The sequence below is a fragment of the Schistocerca cancellata genome, chromosome 3 (genome assembly GCF_023864275.1).
Source record: "Schistocerca cancellata isolate TAMUIC-IGC-003103 chromosome 3, iqSchCanc2.1, whole genome shotgun sequence".
Taxonomy (NCBI): domain Eukaryota; kingdom Metazoa; phylum Arthropoda; class Insecta; order Orthoptera; family Acrididae; genus Schistocerca; species Schistocerca cancellata.
This window is the reverse complement of record NC_064628.1, coordinates 743,015,888-743,043,508: the sequence shown is the minus strand read 5'-3', so window position 1 is coordinate 743,043,508 and position 27,621 is coordinate 743,015,888. Positions and strand designations below refer to the sequence as shown.

The 27,621-nt window shown below is 40.0% G+C and overlaps 1 protein-coding gene across 1 annotated transcript in view; it reads right to left on the bottom strand.

Annotated features, from left to right (window-relative positions):
• Positions 1-27,621, bottom strand: part of LOC126175756 (melanotransferrin) — a 140,313-nt gene that overhangs the window by 59,535 nt on the left and 53,157 nt on the right. Inside the window, exons 7-8 of the mRNA XM_049922723.1 lie at positions 11,225-11,388; positions 6,108-6,290 (exon numbers count right to left, since the gene is read on the bottom strand). Coding sequence (XP_049778680.1) covers positions 6,108-6,290; positions 11,225-11,388 — 347 coding nt within the window. The remainder of the gene's footprint in view (positions 1-6,107; positions 6,291-11,224; positions 11,389-27,621) is intronic.

The following is a 27,621-nucleotide window of genomic DNA, read 5'->3' as shown; positions in this document are numbered from 1 at the left end:
ATGTTCCTCATTTCAGGGCAGGATGATAGGTAATCAAAGCCTTGACAAAGGATGTGGTTCCCAGTCTGAGTTGGTATTGGATAACAAAGGGGGCACTTCTACATCCCTATTCACATCCCCTCACCATCTTCGTGTGCCGCCCTCTGCCGTTACACCCATCCGTCTTTCCCCTCCTCTGCTCCTCTCCCTTTCCACTCCCCACCCACCCACACACCCTCCCTCCCCCAATCTTCCTGCCCAACAGCCTCCAAATTGCTGCATTCAGTCAATGGGACAGTTGCACTTCAGTCTGAGCAGCCAGAGATGGTAGTTATACGTGCGTGAGGTGTGCTTGTTTGTGCGAATAAGTGTGTGTGTGTGTTTCCTTTTCCAAAGAAGGCTTTAGCCAAAAGCTTAATGTGGTAACAGTCTTCTTCTTGTGTCTGTCTGCAACTCGATGTGTCACCTTCACAGTGAGTAGGAATCCATCATCTTCCTTATATCGTTGATATTCCAACCTGGAGTTTCCACTGGTTTAAATCTTTAGACAGCATTTTACCTTTTCAACTCAGACAAAATATTCAATGAACTTGAATGGGGCATCTACCTGCTTCTACTCACAAAATTTGAGCCAAATTGATGAACCTTGTCCCGCGAAATCCTGTTGTGAGATTTATATTTAAAGTAGATCTACTTAATTCTTTACGTCTCACTTTCTCCTTAAAAGATCTACTGGAAATGGGTCTCTTTAGGACATCATCTAAAGAAAACACTTTCGTACCAAATTACCTGATATAATTGCCTTTTTTTTTTATCACCATCAATGACCTTTTGACTTAGAAGGATAGTAATCCTAACTAAATAGAGGATATTACTTTTATGCATATAAACTCAACTGTTTGAATATATTTAAATTTTATAATTAATCATTTAATATTGTGAGGAATAACATAAAATTTAAAAAAAAGGGGGAATTATGGCAGCAACAGGAATCAAATCTGAGCCAACGAACTGCCGATCAGTGTGCACGACCACTTGGCCATGACACTGTTACGTCAGTGCTCCTGAAAAATCTCTCACAATCTACACTTGCACAATACATTACACCTACTTTCACAGGAAAACGCTGACCTGGTGCTTTTGGTAACTCAGCACTTATAGTGCTGGAAGGAATGATGTCACATCACAGTATACACAGTTGAAAATAGACAGATGCATTACTTGCATGAGTTGATCATAGCATGGATGACAATCATTTCAGCACTCAACATTGGTTTATAGTTATCCAGAGAGATCACTATAAAACATGTTTTCATGGTTTTTCCCCCCATATCAACAGGCATTCAAAGAGAAATTGTGTAATTTTAGTGCAATTTATAGCTCCCATTCAGAGACAATTTAAAGGTGATATCTGGCTTGCATTAAAAGAGAAATGGCATAATTTTACTGTAACATTTACTGCATGTTGTAGCACATTAACACATGAAACCAACCACCTCTGCCACATACTGCGCAAAGACAGTCTCGGGCACATGTCAAAGCAATTCAAATTCTCCCTGCACCTATCTGAAAAAGTTCCAGTCGTTTGCTCAGCAGCGTGTAACAACCAACTGCATGCAAATAACAACAGTCCAAGCGAACTACAGCTAAGTAGAAAAAAGTGTGGTTATTGATGGCATTTGCACCTTGATTTCAGCTTGATGAAAATATTATGGATCACTACGGGGAACAGACTATGAGGTGCCTAAAGACATTGAACCACTTTCCTCAGTTATGTAAGTCCCACCTCCACCAGAAGAACACATTAATGAGATCCTGACCACACTAACAAGTGCCAAGAGCCATTGGCAGGGTTGCCCACTTCTTGTAACCCCTACGTCATTTATCCTGTTTCCACACTAGGCAGTTGTTTTACATTGACATATAATCTAACAAGTATCCTTGAGTTTGAGCTCTATATTAAGTAATTTGTTTGCTTTTTAGTTTTGCAATCCTCCATCTATATGTATCTCATCTACCTTGCACATCATTTACTTATTAAAGTGCTTGCCTTGTGGTGTCTTATGTCTTATAATCTTCAAGTTTTTCTCCCAACAGTTGAATGTCTGTTAATAACTGTGAGGCGACCAGGAATCAGCTTCCAGTCACACTTGCAATACCCAAATATTTTCTGACTGCTTTCATTCAACGCTTTGTCTCACTGATGATATTATAGACTTACTGTCTATGATTCCTTTCTACATGTTCACTGCATCAAAAAGTTTAGATAGTTCACTGGCATGTATTCTACTTATGACAGTCAAAAATGGTTAACTGGATATTTAGTACAGTACTGCATGAACATTTGTTCCTGTTACTTGGCTAATTGTATGTGTTATAAAGCTACTGCCAATAAATTGAAATACATGACTGGTGAATTTATGTGCAACTCTCTCCTTCTTTCTCAGAAGCATTCAATAATTTTGATACTTGATGCAACTGTCTTGACAGAAAAAATTGGGTATTACAGTTGGCTCACCTTTCCTCTCTATTATCAGCCAGATTATTTTATATTCTAAAGTAGTATCACATCACTAATTATAACTGTTATGTTTTACAATAAAAATAACCTGTCATCATCGTTCGCTTTCACCAATTCTTTCCAATACACACTTCATTCAAAATGAAATATTAACTAGCTACTTATTTCTGTCTTCAGCAAACTTTCTATTTGGAGCACTACGTAGCAGCTCTATTAATTCTTCCGCAGTTAAAGACGACCAGGTTTACGTTCTCTCTTTTTATCAGCAAGAATGTGTATTTTATTCTGTAAACAGATGAACTACTCGTCTCTGTGGGGTTAACTACAAGGACCTAAGAGAGATTTTGTGAAACTAAACAACACTTATATGTACACCATGCATACTCTGCTAATCAAATAACTGGTTTCTGCAAATAGAACAAATCTGATCTATTCACAACACCCTTCAGTTCTCCACTTGCAAGTACAGGTTAAGTAATCAACATCAAAGTTTGCCACATAATTGACAGAGCCTCTAATTTTACCTCTACAAGACTTTGTACAGGACGACAAATGACTCTGGGACCAATGAAACAAATCCCAATATGTATATTCAGCCCATAAGTGAGTCACTACTTCTGTCAAACAATGAAAGGTACTGAGAATGGTTTACGAGACAATAAAATTAATTAAAGTTATGTGTATGTCTGTAGTAGGTTTAATAATGAATAAAAAAATAGGAGTGCGGGTAAGCTACTACAAACAGCATAGTGAACGTATTATAGTGGCCAAGATAGACACGAAGCCCATGCCTACTACAGCAGTACAAGTTTATATGCCAACTAGCTCTGCAGATGACGAAGAAATTGAAGAAATGTATGATGAGAGAAAAGAAATTATTCAGGTAGTGAAGGGAGACGAAAATTTAATAGTCTTGGGTGACTGGAATTCGACAGTAGGAAAAGGGAGAGAAGGAAACATAGTAGGTGAATATGGATTGAGGCTAAGAAATGAAAGAGGAAGCCGTCTGGTAGAATTTTGCACAGAGCATAACTTAATCATACCTAACACTTGGTTCAAGAATCATAAAAGAAGGTTGTATACATGGAAGAATCCTGGAGATACTAAAAGGTATCAGATAGATTATATAATGGTAAGACAGAGATTTAGGAACCAGGTTTTAAATTGAAGGACATTTCCAGAGGGCAGATGTGGACTCTGACCACAATCTATTGGTTATGAACTGTAGATTAAAACTGAAGAAATTGCAAAAAGGTGGGAATTTAAGGAGATGGGACCGGGATAAACTGAAAGAACCAGAGGTTGTACAGAGTTTCAAGGAGAGCATAAGGGAACAATTGACAGGAATGGAGGAAAGAAATACGGTAGAAGACGAATGGGTAGCATCGACAGGAAGTGCAAAATGGCTAAGCAGGGATGGCTAGAGGACAAATGTAAGGATGTAGAGGCTTATCTCACTAGGAGTAAGATAGATACAGCCTACAGGAAAATTAAAGAGACCTTTGGAGAAAAGAGAGCCACTTGTATGAATATCAAGGGCTCAGATGGAACCCAGTTCGCAAAGAGGGGAAAGCAGAAAGGTGGAAGGAGTATATAGAGGGTCTATACAAGAGCGACGTACTTGAGGACAATATTCTGGAAATTGAAGAGAATGTAGATGAAGACGAAATGGGAGATACAATACTGTGTGAAGAGTTTGACAGAGCACTGAAAGACCTGAGTCGAAACAAGGCCCCGGGAGTAGACAACATTCCATTAGAACTACTGACGGCCTTGGGAGAACCAGTCCTGACAAAACTCTACCATCTGGTGAGCAAGATGTATGAGACAGGCAAAATACCCTCAGACTTCAAGAAGAATATAATAATTCCAATCCCAAAGAAAGCAAGTGTTGACAGTTGTGAAAATTACCGAACTATCAGTTTAATAAGTCACAGCTGCAAAATACTAACGCGAATTCTTTACAGACGAATGGAAAAACTGGTAGAAGCCGACCTCGGGGAAGATCAGTTCGGATTCCGTACAAATGTTGGAACACGTGAGGCAATACTGACCTTACGACTTATCTTAGAAGGAAGATTAAGGAAAGGCAAATCTACGTTTCTAGCATTTGTAGATTTAGAGAAAGCTTTTGACAATGTTGACTGGAATACTCTCTCTCAAATTCTAAAGGTGGCAGGGGTAAAATACAGAGAGTGAAAGGCTATTTACAATTTGTACAGAAACCAGATGGCAGTTATAAGAGTCGAGGGGCATGAAAGGGAAGTAGTGGTTGGGAAGGGAGTGAGACTGGGTTGTAGCCTCTCCCCAATGTTATTCAATCTGTATATTGAGCAATCAGTAAAGGAAACAAAAGAAAAATTTGGAGTAGGTATTAAAATACAGGGAGAAGAAATATAAACTTTGAGGTTTGCTGATGACATTGTAATTCTGTCAGAGACAGCAAAGGACTTGGAAGAGCTGTTGAACGGAATGGACAGTGTCTTGAAAGGAGGATATAAGATGAACATCAACAAAAGCAAAACAAGGATAATGGAATGTAGTCGAATTAAGTCGGGTGATGCTGATCGAATTAGATTAGGAAATGAGACACTTAAAGTAGTAAAGGAGTTTTGCTATTTGGGGAGCAAAATAACTGATGATGGTCAAAGTAGAGGGGATATAAAATGTAGACTGGCGATGGCAAGGAAAGTGTTTCTGAAGAAGAGAAATTTGTTAACATCGAGTATAGACTTGAGTGTCAGGAAGTCGTTTCTGAAAGTATTTGTATGGAGTGTAGCCATGTATGGAAGTGAAACATGGACAATAAATAGTTTGGACAAAAAGAGAATAGAAGCTTTTGAAATGTGGTGCTACAGAAGAATGTTGAAGATTAGGTGGTAGATCACGTAACTAATGAGGAGGTATTGAATAGGATTGGGGAGAAGAGAAGTTTGTGGCACAGTTTGACTAGAAGGAGGGATCGGTTGGTAGGACATGTCCTGAGGCATCGAGGGATCACAAATTTAGCACTGGAGGGCAGTGTGGAGGGTAAAAATCGTAGAGGGAGACCAAGAGATGAATACACTAAGCAGATTCAGAAGGATGTAGGTTGCAGTAGGTACTGGGAGAAGAAGGAGCTTGCACAGGATAGATTAGCATGGAGAGCTGCATCAAGCCAGTTGGTTGGTTTGGGGAAGGAGACCAGACAGCGTGGTCATCGGTCTCATCGGATTAGGGAAGGATTGGGAAGAAAGTCGGCCGTGCCCTTTCAGAGGAACCATCCCGGCATTTGCCTGGAGTGATTCAGGGAAATCACGGAAAACCTAAATCAGGATGGCCGGACGCAGGATTGAATCGTCGTCCTCCCGAATGCGAGTCCAGTGTCTAACCACTGCGCCACCCCGCTCGGTGATCAAACCAGTCTCAAGACTGAAGACCACAACAACAACACAACAACATGTCTTTTCTAAGTTCTTACTTAATCACATGATGCCTTTAAATGTACTGTACTGGTCATTACAGCCTGCACCACTCAGCATTACTTACATTTCAAATGTTCTTATCTCTATTTCACATTTAGATTTTATATTAATTACAGAAATTTTGTATTGAACATGACCATTACCTGAAACAGCAGATTATGTGACACAAAACTCTCATTGCCTGGACTAAAGAACAGCTGAAATGATTCAATTGGAACAGCCTCAGTTGATGTCACATCATTAGTTGTTCCAAAAAATCCATTTTGATTTGTAGTACTGGAAGTTGGTCTTGCCACTGGCTTTTTACCATACAGCTGAACAGCTTTCTGAAATATCAAACTAAATGTTAGAGAATTAACTTCTATATCATCTAACAACGGAGAACAGTGTCATTTATGCTAAATACAATAGTTTTTGAAATCAACAACACATGACCAAGTATCAGAATTATTTGAAAAGACAAAATACAGCCAATCAAGCTCATTGAGTGTAAGGTACATCGTATATAGCACGCCAGCTAAGGAACTATATCAGTGTAAAGATAATTTTAAATACTGTATTTACTCAAGTATAATATGACCCTGAGTATAAAAAAAATGCCTCTTTTTCTTGAGGGCCTCCTTGAAAAGATTGTAATTTTAATGTACTCTCACTAATATTTTATATTTAACATACTCCATCTAATCAACATTACAAACTGTTTAACTGACAGAAGGTATCTGCTTCTCATACACTGAATGTCTACTTTTTGGTAATAGGCAGAGAAATAAAATAAATAAAAAGAAATAAAAATTTCTTCAAATTACTGCAACCAGCTGCCTTTTGTTTTGTTCTCAATTTATTTCTTAATATCCCATTACCGGTTTGGAACCGCTTAGCGATTCATCATCAGATTGTACATACTTTTAATTGTTTGCAGCAGCGTGGGAGTCATGTAGAATGATTAGTATCCGTTGGTTGGATGCCGGTGTACACAGTATTCTGGAAAACATATGTAATGTAATACATTTTCAAAATGGCTCAAATGGCTCTGAGCACTATGGGACTCAACTGCTGAGGTCATTAGTCCCCTAGAACTTAGAACTAGTTAAACCTAACTAACCTAAGGACATCACAAACATCCATGCCCGAGGCAGGATTCGAACCTGCGACCGTAGCGGTCTTGCGATTCCAGACTGCAGCACCTTTAACCGCACGGCCACTTCGGCCGGCAATACATTTTCCAATGATGTTAATTGTACTGCACTTTACACACTTAGCCACAGGTAACACATTCCAAATGCTTTACAAAATGTTATTTATGTTTTGTGAAGCATGTGGAAAGTGTTGCATGTGGAAAGTATTACCTGTGGCTCAGTGTGTTAAGTGCAGTACAATTAACATCACTGGAAAACATTCAATATGTTTTCCAGAATACTATGTACACCAACATCCAATCAATGGATACTAATCACTCTACACGACTCCCACACTGCTGCAAACAATTAATATATGTACCATCTGATGACGCATCGCTAGGTGGTTCCAAACTGGTAACGAAATACTAAAAAATAAATTGATGAACACAACAAAAAGGCGACTGGTGGCAGTAATTTGAAGAAACCTTTACTCATCACAGTTGCCATGTTCCTCACCCACAATAGATAAAGTTTTATAGAAAGAAATAGTTTATGCCAATTTTTATCTTCACTTTTTTACTTACTATCTTAATCCAGTCATCTGTGGTATCACTATTTTTAATCATAGTCATAATCAATTATGATAATCAATCATCATCACTGGTAACCTTATCCTCATTTGTAAGCTGTACATAGACAGTGGGTTGATGGTTTCACCAAAGCAATGAGAGGTGAGGAAACAGTCAATGTATTTCTATGTGTGAGTAGCAATGAAATATATAATCTTGGTTGACACAAATATTTCACTGTTTCTTCCAAATATTATGATGATGTGGTTATACTGGGACTTTTTCCTTAATAAAGAGTGGATTTTGTATTTATACTGATGCAAGAATGTGGTCAAATTCCTTCATATCTTGTGTCCAAGCATGACATTACCCACTGCTCTTTCATTGGCTCCACAAAACCAGCTGCGGACACATCATCTTTCATTCCTAACATACATCACAGTGAACAATAACAACTTACTGCACAAAACACATACATATGTCAGTTGTCCCTATCTAGACTTCTATGGTCTCTTGCAGAAATTTGTACTACTGATGAGTGTTGGTCCAATTTTCAAGTTGATTCAATTCTGACTACAAATGGATTCAAGGAAACTGAGATTTAAATGTGGATGGTGTTCATAAAAAGCTATACATTTCTGTGATTGGCAGCACAATGAAATATGCTGCCTGCTTCCTGCTCTCCTCCTCACATTCGTCTTATGGTCAGAAAAGCTTATGCCACTGTTCCCACTCCCAGCCACCCAAATTTTCAAATTAAATCTGGTGTGACCACAGATGCTAAAGCTTCATCTGTAAATGTACAATACCTATACTAATCTATTACACAATGTAAAATGTTGAGCTGAGCAGCAATAGTTTAATGTGAAAATGCTAGACAACCATGTACTTTTCAAATGACGAATTTGGGAAAAAGTTTCATCTTATGATTGGGTAAATATGGTACATATCGCTCTCTAATCTGAACAGTTACACAGTTTCTGCTAACAGCATTGAAGGTGCACAAATTGCTGTATTACTGTACTGCTCCAGGAAGATTTAAGTAATTAGTTGCAGAAATTAATTTAATGGACACATTCAAATGGAAATGAACAACCCATTATAAAATACTGAAGTCTGATGTTCTGAACGGGCTATGTTTAAGTTACATGCAAAGCACAGGAAGGTGCTAAGTCGCATATGTAGATGACTGATTCACACAGCAGGCTTTTCAAATACGTAACTCAGTGTCATGTGCACAAAACACTTCCTATAATTAGTACTTAAGATGATCCTGGAGAGTGACAATGTAGCTTTGAAAAATGTATTGTCTAAGTTTAAATCTTGTCACCTCAGTTTTGGATAAATGTGGATGTAGAACATGTGAAAGGGGTTAGTGGGATGTAATGTTGGGGTCGGTGAGGGTGTTTTATTTGGGGTGGAGTCGATATCACCCAGTAAGAAAGAAGTTTCTGTAATACAATGATGCAGTGATGAATACATAATTTTAATCTGTGGTACATGACAAGTAACTCCAAGCATTAAGATTACTAGAAACATAAATGGTTGGGACAAATACTGGAGGCAACATATTAGAAAAAATTAAGCCAAATAGAAAAATGCCTCATATTTTGAATGAACATGGAGAACACAGAAATATGATGATAACCACTGCAATTTGTTTAACACTAGGGAAAAGTCTGTACCCCACAGTCAGACCATGAGAAGACAATTATACCACATGATTTAAACTCATCTGATGGACAATGAGTGCCATGGGATGAGGGGGGGCTCCTTCTCATGTTGCGTTATAACACTGTTGGCTCATGTGTCACTTATGATTTATTATTACCTACCACTTTATTTTGATTGTGTAGTAAGTCTATCATTCTCCAAGCACATCACAGGTGACTCTTCCAATCTCACAAAACAAAAATCTAAATGAAAGAGATTTAAGAAAATGTCAACATAGCACTTCAAGCCATCAATGAACATGCATTCCAAAAAAGAAAGAAATGTTGTGAATGCTGTAACCAATGGGAGGAAAGGTGCCTTACTTCAAACATAATAAAGTAAGCAGTAAAACATTTATAGCACAACTTCAGATCTTTTTAAACACTCTTCATATAGTAGAACACATCCAGGTATGGCATGATGAATGAGAGGAGGAGTGTTCACGTACTGTTAACAACAAATGCTACTAGACTAAGAAATTACTACAAAACCATAGTTACCAGACATTGTTCTACTTAGTTTAAAGGGGTTGAACATCTGACTTAATTGGTTTTTAATGTAATTTTGGCTAAAATTTTTCCTTGGTTTACACACACCTTCTGTTTTTTTACCTGCAATGAATTATGTTTTAAACAAATCCTGCTGTGTCAGCTTGTACCCCATGTGTGCCTCCTTTCTGGCTTTCTCCATTCCTCCTAATTACATATGTAATGATGACCAACTGAAAGAATCACAAATTTATACCTGGCTCATTTGGAAGAACTGAAAAATTTACATCCCTTCAAATTTTTTTTTTTTATTTTTATTCCTATAGCCCATGCTTCGTACCTCACTTAAAATGTATTGCCTATGGGTGTTGATTCAATCAAATTATGGCTTTTTAGTATAACTTCCTTAATACAGCTAATGAACACAGGACATTCAATACATAACACTTTCCCTCATTTCTGCATTTATGTTCTCACTTCAAATGAGATGTTCTACTGATTGTAATCTTGATTTTAATACACGCTATAGCACATGTATGTCACTGTACAAGGGGTATGCAGAAAGTAGTAGACATTTTGAAATAAAAAATTGATATGGGAAAACTAAATTTTAATAAACACATTTTAAAGGTACATGCTTAACTTATTTTTCTACATAACCACCATCCAAAGCGAAGCACTTATCATACTGCAGCACAAATTTTTCAGTTACATCTCTGTAGAAATCTTCCAACTGTGATTGCAACCACCAGTGTGTAATGGCACACAGTTCAGCGTTGGTATCAACGAGTTGCATAGCAAGCCATGTCTTCACTGTTGGAAAGAGGTGGTAGTCACTTGGTGCCAAATCTGGACTGTGTAGTGGATGATCATATACCTCTCAGCCAAACCCCATAGGAGTTCTCTAGTACGACTGGCCGTGTGTGACAGTGTGTTGTCGTGCAAAATCAAAACTTTTGCGCTACATTTTCCCCAAAACTTGTTCTGTATTGCACATCTTAACTTTGTCAGTGTTTCAAACATTTCAATTGGTATGCAGTTTTTTGCCAACAAAGACCTAATCACATATTTTTTTGCAGTGCACATTTTCACATGTCACAGAAAGCAAAATAACAGAGAAACAGACCATAAGCTACCACCATTGGATGGGTACCAAGTGTAGGAACGTTACGGCACCAAGATGGTGGCAGTAGCCCTGCCCCCGCCACAATAGACCAAAATTTCTGTTACTTTTTGGATAGCCCTTATGAAACACAATTAACTCAGGAAAGCTTAATACTTCATGAAGTGCCATTTCAACAAATCAACATGTGAGACAAGAAGCTATGCAGTCTCTCTAAGTTTGTAGCAACACTACAAGAATATCACTTACTTTTAGAAACTTTTGGTAACGATATCGCATGTCCACATTTTTTGCTGATGTGGTAACCACAGCATTTGTTGGCGATCTCCCCCAGTTGCAGTTTGCGTATTCATCAAGTGTTCTGTGACTTCCATCACGACACAATAATTCAAAATCTGTTCTCAGTACCCCAGCTGGAAAAAAAACAACAAATCTAATAATGCAGCCCCAGGTACAGTTTTGTTTGCCAACTAACTAATACAATGATGTTATACAGTCCAGTTCAGAGATGAAAATTGATACGACAATGAAAGAACTGGCCACTCTGCTTGTCAGTTTCATTTCATTTCCCTTCCGCATTGTTCAAGCAAGCCTGTTATGAAGCTGCAAATATATTAAATATATTTGCTCAAAAATAATAAGAATTAAATTCTGTTCAGGATACTTGCACAGCCTATGTCACACAAAACACAATGCCATGATTTTTGCTTCCAGAAATTCAATATATGGGAAAATTATTTTAAATATGCATGCTGACATAAATACTGTTCTGACAATCTTTTTACACTTCAACAATGCAGCCATGAAGCAATTTGTGCAACTGAGATGAGCCATATATTGTGCAATTCAATTATAAAATTCAAGCCTTCAAATAATTCACACTCTATGAGCATGGGCAAGATATATTTGCTATGACATTTTCTGAGAATGCAATAGTAATATTATTGGCCCAATAAGCAACTGCAAAAATTTATTCATAAAACTGCTGTGGAAGACTAATCCTCTACAGATGTGTGCTGTTATCAAATTTGAAGGAATCCTGGAATGTAACAAAATCTCCCCCTCCCCCCCACCCCAAAAAAAAGGAAAAAAAACATGTTACTCAGGTTCATAATCAACATTTTTCTTTGCAGTGTGGTCTTAAGAGATCCCATTTCAGAGCAATAATTCCAGTAGTTTACTTATGTGGGCCATTCCTCCAATACTTTTAGCTGCATTGTTAAGTCTGTCTACATCAAACAGAGCATTATGAGTGTGCTGTTTGGCACAGTCACATCAAGTAAATATCTATGCTTAACCCTGTAAATCCATATGAAATGGAACAAGCATGTAAGGGGAGTAGTAGGAAACAGAAATGATCAGCTTCCATTTATTGGTACAATTTTAGGAAGATAAGGTTCATCTGCAAAGTAGGCAACTTATACAACACTAGTGTAACTGATTCTTGAGTGCTATTTGAGTGTTTAGGATTCCCACCAGGTCAAACTGAAGAAAAACATCAAAGCAGTTCAGAAGCAGGATGCTAGATTTGTTACCAGTAGGTCCAATCAACTTATGAGTGTTATGAAGATGCTTTATCAACTCTGATGGGAATCCCTGGAGAGAAGACAACATTCTTTTTGTGAAACACTGTTGAGAAAACTTAGAGAACTGCCACTTGAAGTTGGCCAGAGAATGGTTCTACTGAATTTTGAGTAAGAATCACAAAGATTAAAAAAAACTTATGGCCACCATGGAGGCATATAAACAGTCGTTTTTCCTTTGCTCTATTTGTGAGTGGAACAGAAAAGGAAATAAACAGTAGCAGTACAAGATACCCAGTGGCTTTCGAGTATGTATGTAGATATAGGTTTCTAGTAACATCTTTTTCTTTAAAGCTTGGCACTGTGTGCTGTGAAACAAAGTCATCTGAATATCAGCAAACTCTTCTAATCTATAAAGTAAGTTTGAAAAGGAGGGGCAGGTCACAGAAGACCTCAGGTTGAGAGATATCCACCTGTTGTGAAGACACTGAAGGGTAGAGATGAAAGAAGAAGCATTAGAGAGTGTAGGACAACAAATAAAGTACAGGAGTAAGGACTATGTCTGTTTCTTTCTGGAGATGATAGAAGGACAGGGAAATGGATTGAGAGGAAGAGAAATTATGACTTGAATAAATATTGCAGTTAACAAAATGGCTCCCAGCACTATGGGACTTAACATCTGAGGTCATCAGTCCCCTAGAACTTAGAACTACTTAAACCTAACTAACTTAAGGACACCACACACATCCATGCCCGAGGCAGGATTCGAACCTGCGACTGTAGTGGTCACGCGGTTCCAGACTGAAGCGCCTAGAACCGCACGGCCACACCGGCTGGCATTGCAGTTAACAACTAGGAGGTAAGTGGAAAGGGAAGAAAAGGAAAAACTGAAAAGAAAGAGAGAGAGAGAAAACAGAAACAAATAACACAGTAAGTAATGAAATCCTATCCACGACGAAAAGGGGAGGATTTTAAGAGACGCTAAGGAAGGGTGGATTGATGTAAATATATGCTGGAAAGCAAGTTCCAATCTCCAGGGCTTGAGGCACTGAACTCACTGAAATACTTTTTTTTCCACTGATCACCGAAAAACCCAACTCAGCAACAACTCTATGCAAAGCTGGGTATTGCATTGTGTTTACTACACAAAAACTTTAGAAATCTCTTTTTCACCATTTTTTTACACTATTTAACTCATAATATGTACAAAATTTAACATCTCTCTCCCCTGCAAAAAACTCTCAAATAGAATTCTGAAATTTACATATGACGTAGATCTACATAGTGTGTCTAATCATGCAATAAATCTGTTTTTAATTATAGCCAGAGTTAAGGTAGTTGTTCAAATAGATACATTTTTTGCAGTGGGAATAGTTTACTACTTGAGAAAAGGCAGCAAGCACAACACTTTACACAGCAGAGTTGGTAGCACAATGGAAGCCATCAACGCCAGGTTCTGGTAGGTGTATTGCTGGCGAGAACAGTCCAACCCGAAAGATATCAAATTCCTACAAATTAAATTGGGCTGTAGTACTGTGTGTGAGCATTCAAACACGCTCCAAGCTGTGTATGCAATGTCTCCAAAGCAGACAGATCCTTAGTGGGGATCATTCCAGTATAAAAAGTTGTGCAGTGAACACAAGTTATTTGGTGAACAACATGCAAGATTTTACATGTTTCTCTGCCTTTCTTTGAGGTTGTAAGATTCATTAGTGGTGGGGCTGGAGTAACTGGTAATGGACTGGAACATAGGGCAGGTTTTACAGTGACAACAGTTGTCGCAAGGATAGGAACCTTGGGTGGGACTAATGGTCTGGGCCCGTCATATGTTTTGACAAGGATGTTATGATGGTTTGGAGGACAATGGAGGATGACAGTAGGTTGTGTGGGTAGTATATTAGTGAGAAACTGTCCCATTTCTGGGATATACAGTATCAAGCCAGGTGGCAAAGCTTCTCAGTGTTGAGTAATGCATCATCTAGGTGGACAATAAAAGGCTGGCATAAGATGAGCCCATCTTGATTTGCACCACAGCCCCCTAGATTTGACTGTAGGTCTGGCCCTTAAATGTTAAATAGTTATGAGTAAGGATGGGGTTGGATAGGGTCATGATAAACAATGTTTTATGGAGACATTCAGATGGATGGAGTTGGATAGGGTCATGATAAACAATGTTTTATGGAGACATTCAGATGGGCACAAGGGGAGATAGTGATCTATTGCTGAGGGGAGGACTTGAGATGTTCCAGAAACTGCTTAGCATGGTAGGTTGAATGTGCTGCTCTACAAAGGCTCTGATGCATTCAGTACAGGCTTTGAAGTCTGCTACAATGGGATAGCAGAAATTTATGTTTCGATGTACATTGGGGAAGCAGGAAGAAGGCAGTAGTGGATCAGGAAGGGTAAGGGGGCTCTATGGAGGCTCAAGTGAGGCACCTAGCTTCTAGGATTTCCTGTAGCATAGTGTGGATTGATATGTTTCATGTTATTCCAATTTACTGTCTTTGACCTCCAACTCTCTTTGATGTAATCTTTTCTAACCTAGCCACCAATCCTTTCTAAGAAACGAACTAACAGTTCTAACAGCTACATGTAGTATCTATCAGACACACTTAGAATTTTGTTCCCAGAAAGTATGTATTAGCCAGATATTTTGTCCCCTTGTGACTCCAACATTTTTTCATGTAAATTTTCGTCCTGATGTACTCTTCCAATCTAAATACACTTGTGTCCAAAATAAAAGCAGTAACCACTACTTCCCCATCCTGCCTCTCCGACGGACACCATTTTGACGAAGCACTGTCCGTGCACTTGGAGAGGCTTGCATGTCCGCGTAAAGCTGAGAGCTATGTCGAAGGTAGAGGACCTACTGCCAGAAAGACCTCAGCTGATGGATCAGAGTAAGAGTGTCCCACAATATCCCATCTTCCCTACTCACTCCTAGTCCTACCCAACTCCTTGAACCAACCCAAGGTGTGATGCAATCCGTGCCAAAGGGTCCATGGCACATGGGAAGATGTGTCACAAATGGAGCCTCAGGGATACCGGGCAACCTCCCTGCGTAAGTAGCCTTACACCGTGCGGGGTATTCGTGGTGTCGACCTTGTAGATCCCCAAATCTTGTGGGACCAATATGGACATAATTACAGAAAACGAAGAAAAACAAACTCAGGGGCAAATGGAGACCTCACATATCCAAACATCGAGGTCAGTACTGATGGAAGGCATTGCCACTACTGAATCAGGGTCTAGACCTAAGCCAGAAGTGGGAACTGTAACCGAGAAGCTAGACCAGATTAAGATCAAAGGCTTGTCTGGGGCTCAGAGGAGGAAACTACTCAGGGAATAGAGGAAAAGGAAGGGAAAGAATGGCTTCCTAAAAACAAGTAGAGGGAATTAAAGGGACGTGAACCTAAGACCCCCCAGGAAGAAACGTCTCAGGTTGAAGGGGATACGCAGACCTCCACAACATCAAAGACAGGTAGCAATCAGATAAGGGAGGCATCAAAGACTCCCTGCTCCCTGGATAAGCAAGTTCAGAAAAAAACAAAGGCAAGAAATAGGGAAACAGATCTACAGTACAGCAGTCTCGGTTTTTAGGATGGCACTTATCCAGGAAGGCTATCCACTGGTGGCCATCAAGTCACAAACAGGGGAATTGGTAGAGATGGCCCTCTTTGAAAAGATTGGGGGGGACACTGGCCCAGGAACCAACTTCAGGAGGAGCTATCTAGATTGTGGTGTCCCCATTTTTGTCTTGAGGGGGTGCACACAGTGGAATGGCTCAAGGACAAGGTGCCCATGATATCCCCGTGAGAAGATGTGAAGCTGCTGGTTAAGATGGCAGCAGAGCTTCTTAAGACCGCGCAGATCTCAATATGGGTAACAAAGATCCTTAAGGAAGTCTCTCCTAAGATTCTGTTCGGGAAAATAGGAGCCCAGACCCAAAAGTCTCGACAAAAGACTGGAGAGTGATCAACCAGAAGGTTGCACCGGAAGGACGAACCCGGGTGGTTGAGCTCAGAGAGAAGTCCTGAAGGCGATGCGGGAGGAGTACCTGAAATTGTTTTTAGGGTTCTTGCATGTCACCATCAGGGTTCTCAGAGACCTTAAAGATGGCAGCAAGGCAGAAACTGGACGCGCTGCAGATTAATCTGCAGCACAGTAAAGGGTGCCACTGTTACCCTGAGTCACTGCCTGGGGAGGCAGGAAGTGGACGTGGCCCGGATACAAGACCCATATTCGTATAAAGATAGTGTATCGGGCCTCAGTGGGACTGCAGGTAAGCTGATTTATGCTAGAAATGTAAGAAACTCCAGAACATGTATCTATGTAAGAAATGGAATTTATTTCATGCCAATGATGAATTTCTGCTCCAGGGACTTAGTGAACATTAGAAGGCAGCAGTGTGAGGAAGGTATCACGAGCGAAATTGTTTTGGCCTCAGCATACCTTCCTTACGAAGACAGCTCTCCTCCTCCCTTGGAGGTGAGGAGACTGGTAGAGATTTGCCATCGGCAAGGTGACTAACTGCTGGTGGGATGGGACGGCAATGCCCACAACCTAGTGTGGGGCAGCAAGAACACCAACAGTAGAGGTGAGTACCTTCTTGAATTTCTTTTAGCTAACAACTTAGAGGTTCTGAATAGGGGCAATTACCCTACATTCAGGAATAGCAGAAGAGAAGAAGTAATTGACATCATCTTTGGTTCCATGATGATGGGCAGCTATGTCAAACAATGGCATGTGTTGATGGAGCCATCTTCATCGGACCACATGCACATTAAATTCAAGGTTGAAATGGGCATCAGACAGACCACAATCTATAGGAATCCCAGGAAAACAGACTGGGAGACATATAGGAGGGACCTTGATTTAGGCTTATCAGAAATTAAAGCCTCAATAAGGAATCCAGAAGAATTTGAGGAAGTAGCAGAGGCTTTTAACTCTGCCATAGTGACCTCATATCAGGACAACTGCACAATCACCAAGAAGTGCACAAATAGGAGTGTGCCTTGGTGAAATAACAATTTGGAAATGCAAAGAAAACAGGTACGGAGGCTGTTAAATATTGCAAAACATAAAGGACAATGGCCTAAATATCATGAGGACCTCGTTAACTACAACCTTGCAATCAATCAGACAAGCAAAGAAGGCATCCTGGAAGGCATTCTGTGAGGAAGAGGAGAGCATGGCTGCAAAAGCCAGACTTCACAAGATTCTCACTAGAGTACCAACCAATCCAGGAGGTACATTGAGTAAGGAGGATGGGGAACATACAAAGACAGTACATGAGACGCTGGAACTGCTCCTCAAAACTCACTTTCCTCAGTATGTTCTGCCGGACTACACAGACCAGAATGTGATCCCCGAGAGACAATGGTTCTCAGGCACTCGAAGAGAGGACTGGGAATCAGCCGAGGAGTGTGTGAACTTTTATAAAATCTAATAGGTGCCGGGAACATACCAACCATTCAAGTCACCTGGCCCAGATGGAATTTTTCCAGCTCTCCTGCAACATGCAGGAGAGTAGTTCATAAGAGTCCTATGCAGACTATTCAGGGTTAGCCTAGCACTAGCTATCATTCCCAATGCATGGAGTGAAGTGAAGGTTGTCTTCATTCCATAGCCAGGGAGAATTTATCATACCAAGGCCAAGGACATGAAACCAATCAGTCCATCCTCCTTCATTCTCAAAACAGTGGTAAAACTGGTTAATGTATTTGTTGGGGAGAGGAGGCTAAGTAGGGCCCCTCTACATTTAAACCAACACGCATATCAACCAGGTAAATCATGTGAGACAGCTCGCCACCAACTCGTTGGGAAGGTGGAGAAAGCACTTCACTTCCAAGAAATAGCCCTCTGCATCTTCCTGGATATCGAGGGGGCCTTCAGTAACACGACCTTCATTTCCATGGCAAGGGCAGCAGAGATGCATGACCTGGGGACCACCATATGCAAGTGGACCAGGGCCATGCTTAGTGAAAGGTAGGTAGAGGCTATTATGATGAATTAAAAGATGGTAATTAACAACACTAGAGGCTGCCCACAAGTAGTAGTTTTGTCCCCTATGTTGTGGAAACTAGTGGTGAACGAAATCAATGAGAAACTAAGTTCCAGACAATGCTTCTGCCAAGGATACGCAGATGACCTTGTCATAGTAATACTTAGCAAATTTACTTACACAGTTAGAAATATGGCACAAGGAGGATTGGACATCGTGCAAAATTGGTACAATAAAAAGATCTGAGGGTTAATCCTAAGAAGTCTGATGTGGTGCCATTTACAAAGAGACATATTCAACACTCAAGTTGGAATCTAAAGCTCTTCGATGAAACTCTACCTGTGAAGAGGATAGTGAAATATCTAGAGGTAACCTTAGACGAGAAGCTAATGTGGGCCCCTCACATTAAAAGCATCTGCTCCAAGGCAAAAAGAACTCTAGTGAGTACTAGAAGGTCTTGTGGCAAAAACTGGGGCCTAAGCCCTTGGGGTATGGACTGGATATACACCACAGAGATTAGACCAAGGATTTCCTATGGGTTTGTAGTGTGGTGGAAGAAAGTAGAACAGTGGGTTGCAGCTAAGGGGCTTGCTAAGGTGCAGAGATTGGCCTGCTTAGCCATAACAGTTGGAATTAGCAGCACACCAACTGCTGGAATGGAAGCCATGTTGGACATGCCTCCACTACACCTTTGGGTCAAGGTGGAGGCAGCAGCTGGGGCACACAGACTTAAAACTGGCAAAAACTGGGTTTCATTCAGATGGCTGGGGAAATGCCTGCTGACTATATAATAACCCCAACTGCTTTGACAAGCCTTACAATATAATAATTGGAAGCAGGGAGCAATGGGAAAAAATAGCTCGACATCGTATGAGGGACATCATTTGGTTCATCGATGGGTCGAAAATAGACCAAGGCATTGGGGGCAAGGGTGTACAGGGTTCAGCCAAGACAGGAGGGCATCATCTCTCTAGGAAAACTGCCCTCTATATTCCAAGCTGAAATTACTGCAATCAGGGCATGTGTGGAGGAGAATATGCGTAGGTGCTACAAGGACCGTAGCATCTACATCTATTCAGACAGCCAGGTAGCTCTGAAATCATTCGCAGTTCCTGCAACAAGATCTAAGAATGTTGCAGAATGCCACAGGGCTCTGGTGGAGCTATGGGGAAGCAATAGGGTAAAGCTAATGTGGGTCCTTGGCCACTCAGGGATCTGTGGCAATGAACAAGGTGACAGATTGACTAGAATGGAGGCAACAACTCCATTTACTGGACCGGAACATTTCCTGACAATCACCAAGGCTATGATCAAATTAGAACTACGGAACTGGCTTAGGAAACAGAATGTAGGATATTGGATGAAGGTCCATAAACAAAAACATGGTAAGGTAATGATGCCCAAGCCATGTTTTAAAAGAAGCTCTGTAATCCTGGGATTGAACAGGAAAGAGATCAAACTCGTGACTGGACTGATGACCGGCCATGGGAATTTCAAAAAACACCTTCACACAATGGGTACAATGGAAGAGGATCCCCAATGTAGGATCTGTGATGAAGGTGAAGAAACTGCATCACACCCAATCTACAAATGCATGGCAGTGGAGAGCAAAAGATACAGAATCTTCGGGTCATCGGAATCTGAAGGAATTGTGTCTAACAAAAAACTGGTAGAGGGACACCTTGCACTATTTGAGGGCACTGGTTGGCTTTACTAGATATGCAGGGAGCGATACCACACAATAAACTTAGTGTTGCTGCAGGCATTAGCGGGTTAGGCCTAAACTGTTTTAGCTTCCCCGTTAAAATCAAATCAAATCAAATCAATCCCCATCCTGTGTCTAATTCACAATATAATCATACAAACTGTCAACATATGTCCGTAGAATAGTGTTCTGCAGGGAAGATGGCATTCCGGTCCATGGACAACCATGCCATTGCTGATGCCAGCGCACCTGTCCATCAGGGTAGTGTTTGTTGGCTAGTTTCACATCCACAATCGCTGTATACATAGTCACAGATGGTGCAGCATGGCACAGAGAAGACGCCTACCAGGCACACTGCGGTGGAGGGCTACAGTAAGAATGGAAGCAGGACAGTTGGAAACTGATGTGGCCTGATAGCTTATTGCGAATAATTCTCTTGTTTCTTGGATGTGGAAACAGTTTATAGAGACCTAAACTGAATCCCAAAGACCAGAGCAGGGCTAACCATGTGTGACATCAGAAATGGAAGGCCAGTAATTGGCTTTTAGGGCATGGTGGTACACCCTTAGTACAGCAAGGCAACTGGCATTTGACCTTGTAGCATTCACTGGACGTGTTGTATTGAGGTAAAGGGTGTACAGAAGGCATCGGCAGAGTGGCCTTTATTGTCGGAGACCTGCTGTTGTTTATCTCTGACATGTCTTCACAGAAGGAATGTCTGGAGTGGAGTCGTCAACATGCCACCTTAACAGTCAAACAGTGGGCCAACATTCTTTTCACAGAGAAGTCCTGATTTGGTACGGAGATTGATTCTCAACGGATTCAGATCTGGAGGGAACATGGAATATAATTTCGGGAAGGAGACCAAGGAGGACCCATAATTGTGCTAACAGGAATTACGCTGACCACACAAATACCTCTTCCGGAAATCATACAGGTGAATTGGCGAAGTTTAATTGCTGTCAGGTATTGTGATGAGATATTCAGACCTCATGTGCGGTTGTTGATTGACGATAATGCTTGACCTCATACAGCACAGGTGGCTGAAGTTTTCTTGGAGACCAAAGATAATGCACACATGGCATAGCCAGCTCACTCTCTTATTTGAATCTCATATAGCATGTCTGGGTTGCACTAAGGCGATGGGTTGCATCAGCATTCATCAACCACTCTCCAAGAGTTGCGAACAGCTCTGCGAAGAATGGGCATTATTGCCTCAACATGAGATTGGTGACATCAGTCACAGCATGTCCCATTGTTGTCAGGCCTGTATTGCTATCACAGGTGTAATACATCATACTGAGCACATTAAACAGTTGTCTGCATGTGTGTTCAAATCAGTTATGTTGGAAAAAACGAACTTTTTGTCTTCCATTATGCATCTTGCAGTTGTTTACGTTCTGTATTCTTTACAATGTTTCCACTTTACTACCACCAGTTTATATTGTTTTGTGGGAAAATAAAAGAAACCTTGAAAAATTTCCATTTGCTGCTTTAATTTTGGACACTAGTGTATATACTACCATGTTCTAACCACAATAAATACTCTACATCCTCAACAAAAATGTAAGATTGCTGTATTCATGCAAGACTTCAACAAGTACAATCAAAGCAATATCGATATATAAGTACTGACGATGAATTTCAAATATTCAGAATACAAGTTCCATCTTGGATTACCACAAATAAGACAGGAAAAAGGAGTTTTGTCCAAGAGCCACAGATTACCAATAAAAGGCTGGTGTATTGTGTAGAATGTAGTGGAACTCAGATAATGACATTCAGAACAAAATTCAGATTGTAAGAAGAACACCATGAGAAGGTGTGAAACAAATATGAGTAGGCAGCTGATCCATTATTAGGAAAAGGCAATAAAGCAAAAGACTCAACATTCAGAAAAAAGGAAACAGAAAGTATGTATGACAGATAACAGAAAGGTTGAAGAATGCTCATAGAGAAAAAAAATTAATATCTGAAGAGATTGTAAGAATATTTCATGTGAAACAAATGAATGAGAAACAAAGTTGCAAGAGTGACAGATTGAAACAGTGTGAAATATTTTGTCAAAAGTGAAATAATTCTAACATAAATATGGAAAGGATAGATTGCTACTCACCACAAGTGGAGGCATTGAGTCACAGACAGGACTACTAATATATTAAAACTTAACAGATAACAACCTCCTTCTGCAAATGGTAGTGGTAAGGAGTGATGAGAAGGGCGTTATTCCATCCAAGACTTTTCTTCTTCCTCCTCCTCCTCCTCGCCTTCTTCTTCAATTCCCTAACACTTTCCAGTGTCGGAGTAGCCTCACTCTATCCATTTCTTCCATTCCATTCCATTTTCACACAATCTTTTCTTTACATGATTGTTTTTCCAGGCCTTTTGTCGCAGTTTCTTGACTCTGTCCTCCCTTGCACATGCATTTCAAATACTTGTTTAGCTTTTTATTTCCTCTCCTGTTCTCTTAACATGCTCACACCGTCTCAACTGAGCTTCTCAACCACCACATGCACTGGTTTCTTTTGCCCAGTCTCTTCTCATATTCTTTCATTTCTAACTCAATCTATTCTTATCTTTCCTACTACTTTCCTCATAAACTTCATATCTATGACAGTAATCCCACTTACACATTTCTCTTGTAGTGCCAATCTCTCTTTCACTGTAACTGCTGCATAACTGCACTGTAAATTATTATACTTATCTCTTACTTCCCTAGTATTGTGTTATTCATCTGATAGTACCTCGAGACTGCTTTCTTAATTCTATTTAGTACCTCTTGTTCTATTCTCCCATCATTACTTAGTACGGTGCTAAGATATTCGTAACTGTCATTTTGCCAAGAGGCTTTCATTACAGAGTATATTGAGTTGTTCTTCCTGCCTGTTCTGTTTTGAAACCCACATTGCTTGTATTGGTGTTCACTAACATTCTCTTCCCCTTCATATCATTTCACACCGGAGTGTCAGCCACCAACACTATATCATCTGCACAGAGCAATGTTTGCAGATACGTTAGACATAGTCTCCACATTCCATGGTTTGTTGTATGGGTTCCCTCTTGCTTGTTTTTGCTACTTCATCTAGAAAGATATTAAAGAATAAGGGTGTGAGGCTACCACCTTACCTGATTCCTTTCTCCATGGGGAATTCTCTTGAGCTTTCACCACCTATATGAAACATTCCTTCTGGTTTTTCATAAGCACTCTCCATGGCATTCATAAACTTAATTTGTACCCTCTTTGCTACAAGTGATTCCCACACATACTGCCTTGGTACAGTCAAATGCAGCTTTAAAATCGAGAAACGATTGATAAAGGTCACAGTTCTTGGCTATGCTTTTGTCCACAACTGTTCTTATAGTGTAGATGTGGTCCTGGGTCCATTGCCCTGGCATAAAAGCAGTCTGCTCCTCTCCAATATCCTCTACCACAGCCCATCTCAGTCGCCTTTCTAATATACCAGTATATGCTCTATAGACAACTGATGACGTATAGATAGCTCTGTAATTACCACTGTCATAACACTTCCCCTTCTTATGCAACAGTATGACAAAAGTTCTTCCGTTCCTCAGGGATACTAATCTCCCCCCACACTCTCTGGATCTGCTTAATGGGCTTCTCTACCACAACTACTTCACCATTCTTGATTAGTTCCAGAGCTATCCCATTAAGGTCTGAAGTCTTCCTTATTCTAACTTAGTTAACTGCCATTTCTACTCCTGTTCCTCTATCTCTCCTTCAGTTCCTGGGTCTTGTGTAATTTCATACTGTCTTAAGATAATTTCTTCTGCTTCTCCTCATTCAGTTTTTTTGGACTTTTCTTCCTAGTGTCTTCTCCACGCTTCAAGTACGGCTGCTTTCTCTGGCACTAGCTTACCCCCATCCTTAATTGTCCTTGTTTGCTTCCCATATTTCCCTCTTAAAGCTGTTTTGGTTTTCCAGAAGCTCCTTATGCTGCTCTCTCTTGCCTTGCCTGAACCATGTTCTCCAATTCCTCTTGAGTTTTCCTTTTAGGTTCCTTCACTACTTGTTTCATTTCATTTCTTCTTTCCCTATACTCTGCCCTTTCTTCTTCCATATAAGATGCTATATGTATCTTTTCCAGGTTTCCTTCTTATCCTTTAACACCTGTTTCACTTCCTCATTCCACCAAATTTTCTTCCTTGTATGTGCTATCCCACTTACAAATAAATCTAACTGCAAGCTCTTTGACTTCACATTTCTGGAGGAGGTAGAATGAACCGGGTGGGGAAGGTCGGGTAAATATGGGCTCTAAAATGCATACCTTAACAGCCATGGCTACTTGTTCAGTAGAAGAGATGTGTTTCACAGCTCTTAAGGTATGCATTTTAGAGCCCATGTTGACTAGAATTTTTTTTCTTGTTTTCGTCCATAGTACCACTTCTGAAATTCACCTTTCCTATAATCTCAGCAACAACAGTACCGGTGAATTTGTTCCACTATCAGAGGTGACGAACAATTCTCATTTACAACTTACGACTTGGTTGTTTCCAGACCAGTGTCCCTTACCTCAAGTTGATACATTTATCCTTCTACATCATCCCTGAAGGTTTGTAACACTGTCACGGAAATCACCCGCTATACTACTTCCACCTTTCCCTTTTTTGCTTAGTAATGGTTTTCTACCTGAGCATCTCATCATTTGCTGTGCTAGTTAGCACATAAACTCTCACTCCAGTGGTGGTTGTTGGTGTCAGGTTTATCTTGGCTATGATAATGCAATCATTATGCTGTCATTGCAGTTTATCTGCATTCCTATTTTCTTATTCATTATTAGACCTACTCCTACATTACCACAATTTGACTCTGTATTTAAAATGCTGTACTCACCTGACCAGAAGTCCTACTCATCCTGTCACTGAACTGCATAAATCCCCACTATATCTAACTTCATTATGTCCATTCCCCTTTCATAAGGGGCAGTAAAATGAAATCGAGACAGATGGAAAATGTACGTAAACTGTTTATTATTGCAAAAATAATCACCATAACTGTTAATACGTTTATCCTGCTGTGACACATATTTCATGAAAAAATCTTTTCCGTTGCCTATGGGATCATAATGTTATCCAGGTATGCATTTCTTCATCCGCAGAAATTGATCACAATGAATGTCTTTTTCAGGGTTCCAAAAATATGAAAATTGCAGGGGAGAGATTGGGACTGTATGGAGGATGTGTAAGGGCTTTCCGGAGAAACATCTGCAGTGTAGTGAAACAACAGGCATGCCAGCTCCGAGAAAGTTGTAATGATCTTTTTTGTCGACTGTAAGGGCCGGCTGCTCAATGACTTGCAGCTTAAAGACATTGTGAACAACAATAAAAAACAATCAACACTCAATAACCACTCAAATTATCATAAAAATTATAACAATTAAAAAAGTCAAGGACGACTAGGTGTTTCCAAAAGCTGCATAGCTGAATTCTCGAGGTTTCCATACTATTGGATTAATTTTTGGATGATATCGTCCCTTGTACTACTAAATAGACGTTAGTTAATTTTTATGCTTTTTATTCCTGTTCACGTTATTTCTTTTCCCCTGGTTTTGTCTAGGCCTGGCTCATTCAGCAGTCATGCTTTGTGCAATTTTGATAAACATCTTTTGGGTGTACTCATCTTTATTAAGACAAGCCAGCAGTGCAGTTTGACTCTTAACCTTCATAAGTTCCCAAATGTTGGGATTCTGTAATTCTCCATGTACATTATGAAGATATAATTACTGTGAGTATTTGTCATTGTTTTTTGTTGAATGTCAAGATTATCTACAATTCTATATTTCTACCATTTCACACAGTGATTTGTATTCTTGGCAGATAAACCCGGATACGTGTGTGCTCAAAAGTGAAACCAGTAGTTGCGAATAAAGCACCTTCATACAGCTATGCAGCTTTTGGAAACACCTAATCATTCTTGGCTTTTCAACTGTTATAATTTTATGATAATTTCAATGGTTACTTTCTGTCATTACTGCATCCGAACTGGTACTCAAACAATCATTCTTTCCACACTCCATAAGTGAATGAAACAGAAAGAAACCCTAATAATTGGTGCAGTGGGATGTACCCTCCACCATGCACCTCACGGTGGTTTGCTGAGCATAGATGTAGATGTTGAGTGTTTTGTATTGTTATTTAGTTTCTGAAACACTATGCCGCAATTCATGTACAGGGGTACAAGGACACTTTGGAAAAATTGAAGCACACCATCCAGATCAAATGCTCATGAATGCTGACAGACGGTATCACTAGGTTGTAGGATACTGCCCACCACACACTGCTGGGGTTGTTTCAAATACAATGCACAAGTTGCACTGCGAAGCTCTCACACAGTTATGATCTCTGATGTCTTATCATGACGTTTCCACTGATCTGCTTTGGACGAAGGGATGCATGCCTGGGTAAAATCAAGGTTCCGCAGGCAACTGCGAATATTTTTCCATGAAGGTACTGACCATCTTGTCTCTCAGTGAGATAAATGTATTTACAGTTAGGGAGATTACTTTTGAGATAATAAGCAGTTTATGTACTTTTTTCTATCTGTCTCATTCTCATTTGACTGCCCATTATAAATTTTCTAACCTACCTGCCTGATTAAGTGAGCTAACATTCCACACACTGACCTGTAGAATGCCTGTTAACTTTTTCCTGATGACATCATCCTGAATAGTCTCCCACTTGGAGATCAGAATGGTGGACCATTTTACCTCAAGAATATGTTACCCAAGAAGTTGGCATCAACCATACAGCAGAGCTGCATACTCTCAGGAAAAATAATGGATTTAGTTTTCCCTGGCTTTCAGCCATTCGCAGTAACAACGAAGCAAGGTTACGCTGGCTCATGTTACACGGCCATATCAGACAGTCATTCAGATTGTTACTGCTGCAGTTATTGTAAAGCCTGCTACCGCTCTTCAGGAAATATGTTTGTCTGGCCTCTCCACACATAATTCTCTGTTGTGGTTGCATCTAAAGTACAGTAATCTGTTTCGTTGTGGCACACAAGCCACCTCATCTCAACCAGACCAAGTTTCATGAAATGGGCCATCTCCCTTCACTCTCTGTCTACTTTTCATCTTTTGATGCTCTCATATCACAAACGACATTTCTTTCTTAATTTGTCATTTAGCCAACTTGGATGTTCGTCAGTTGTACAAGTCAAAATGCATTTCCCTCAATTCCCAAAGTTCAATTACATTCTCTTTACACTGAAAAAACACTTACTCATTTATATTTGGAATGGTAAATTTCTGCCCTTCACTGAGTACATTCACAGAGACCTACTGATCACCACATGATAAATATTCACAAATGAAAAACTTATTTCAATTCTCATTTAACACCAAATAAACAACCCAATTATTACACTGATAATCAGCTCAGTTTTCACAAGTAT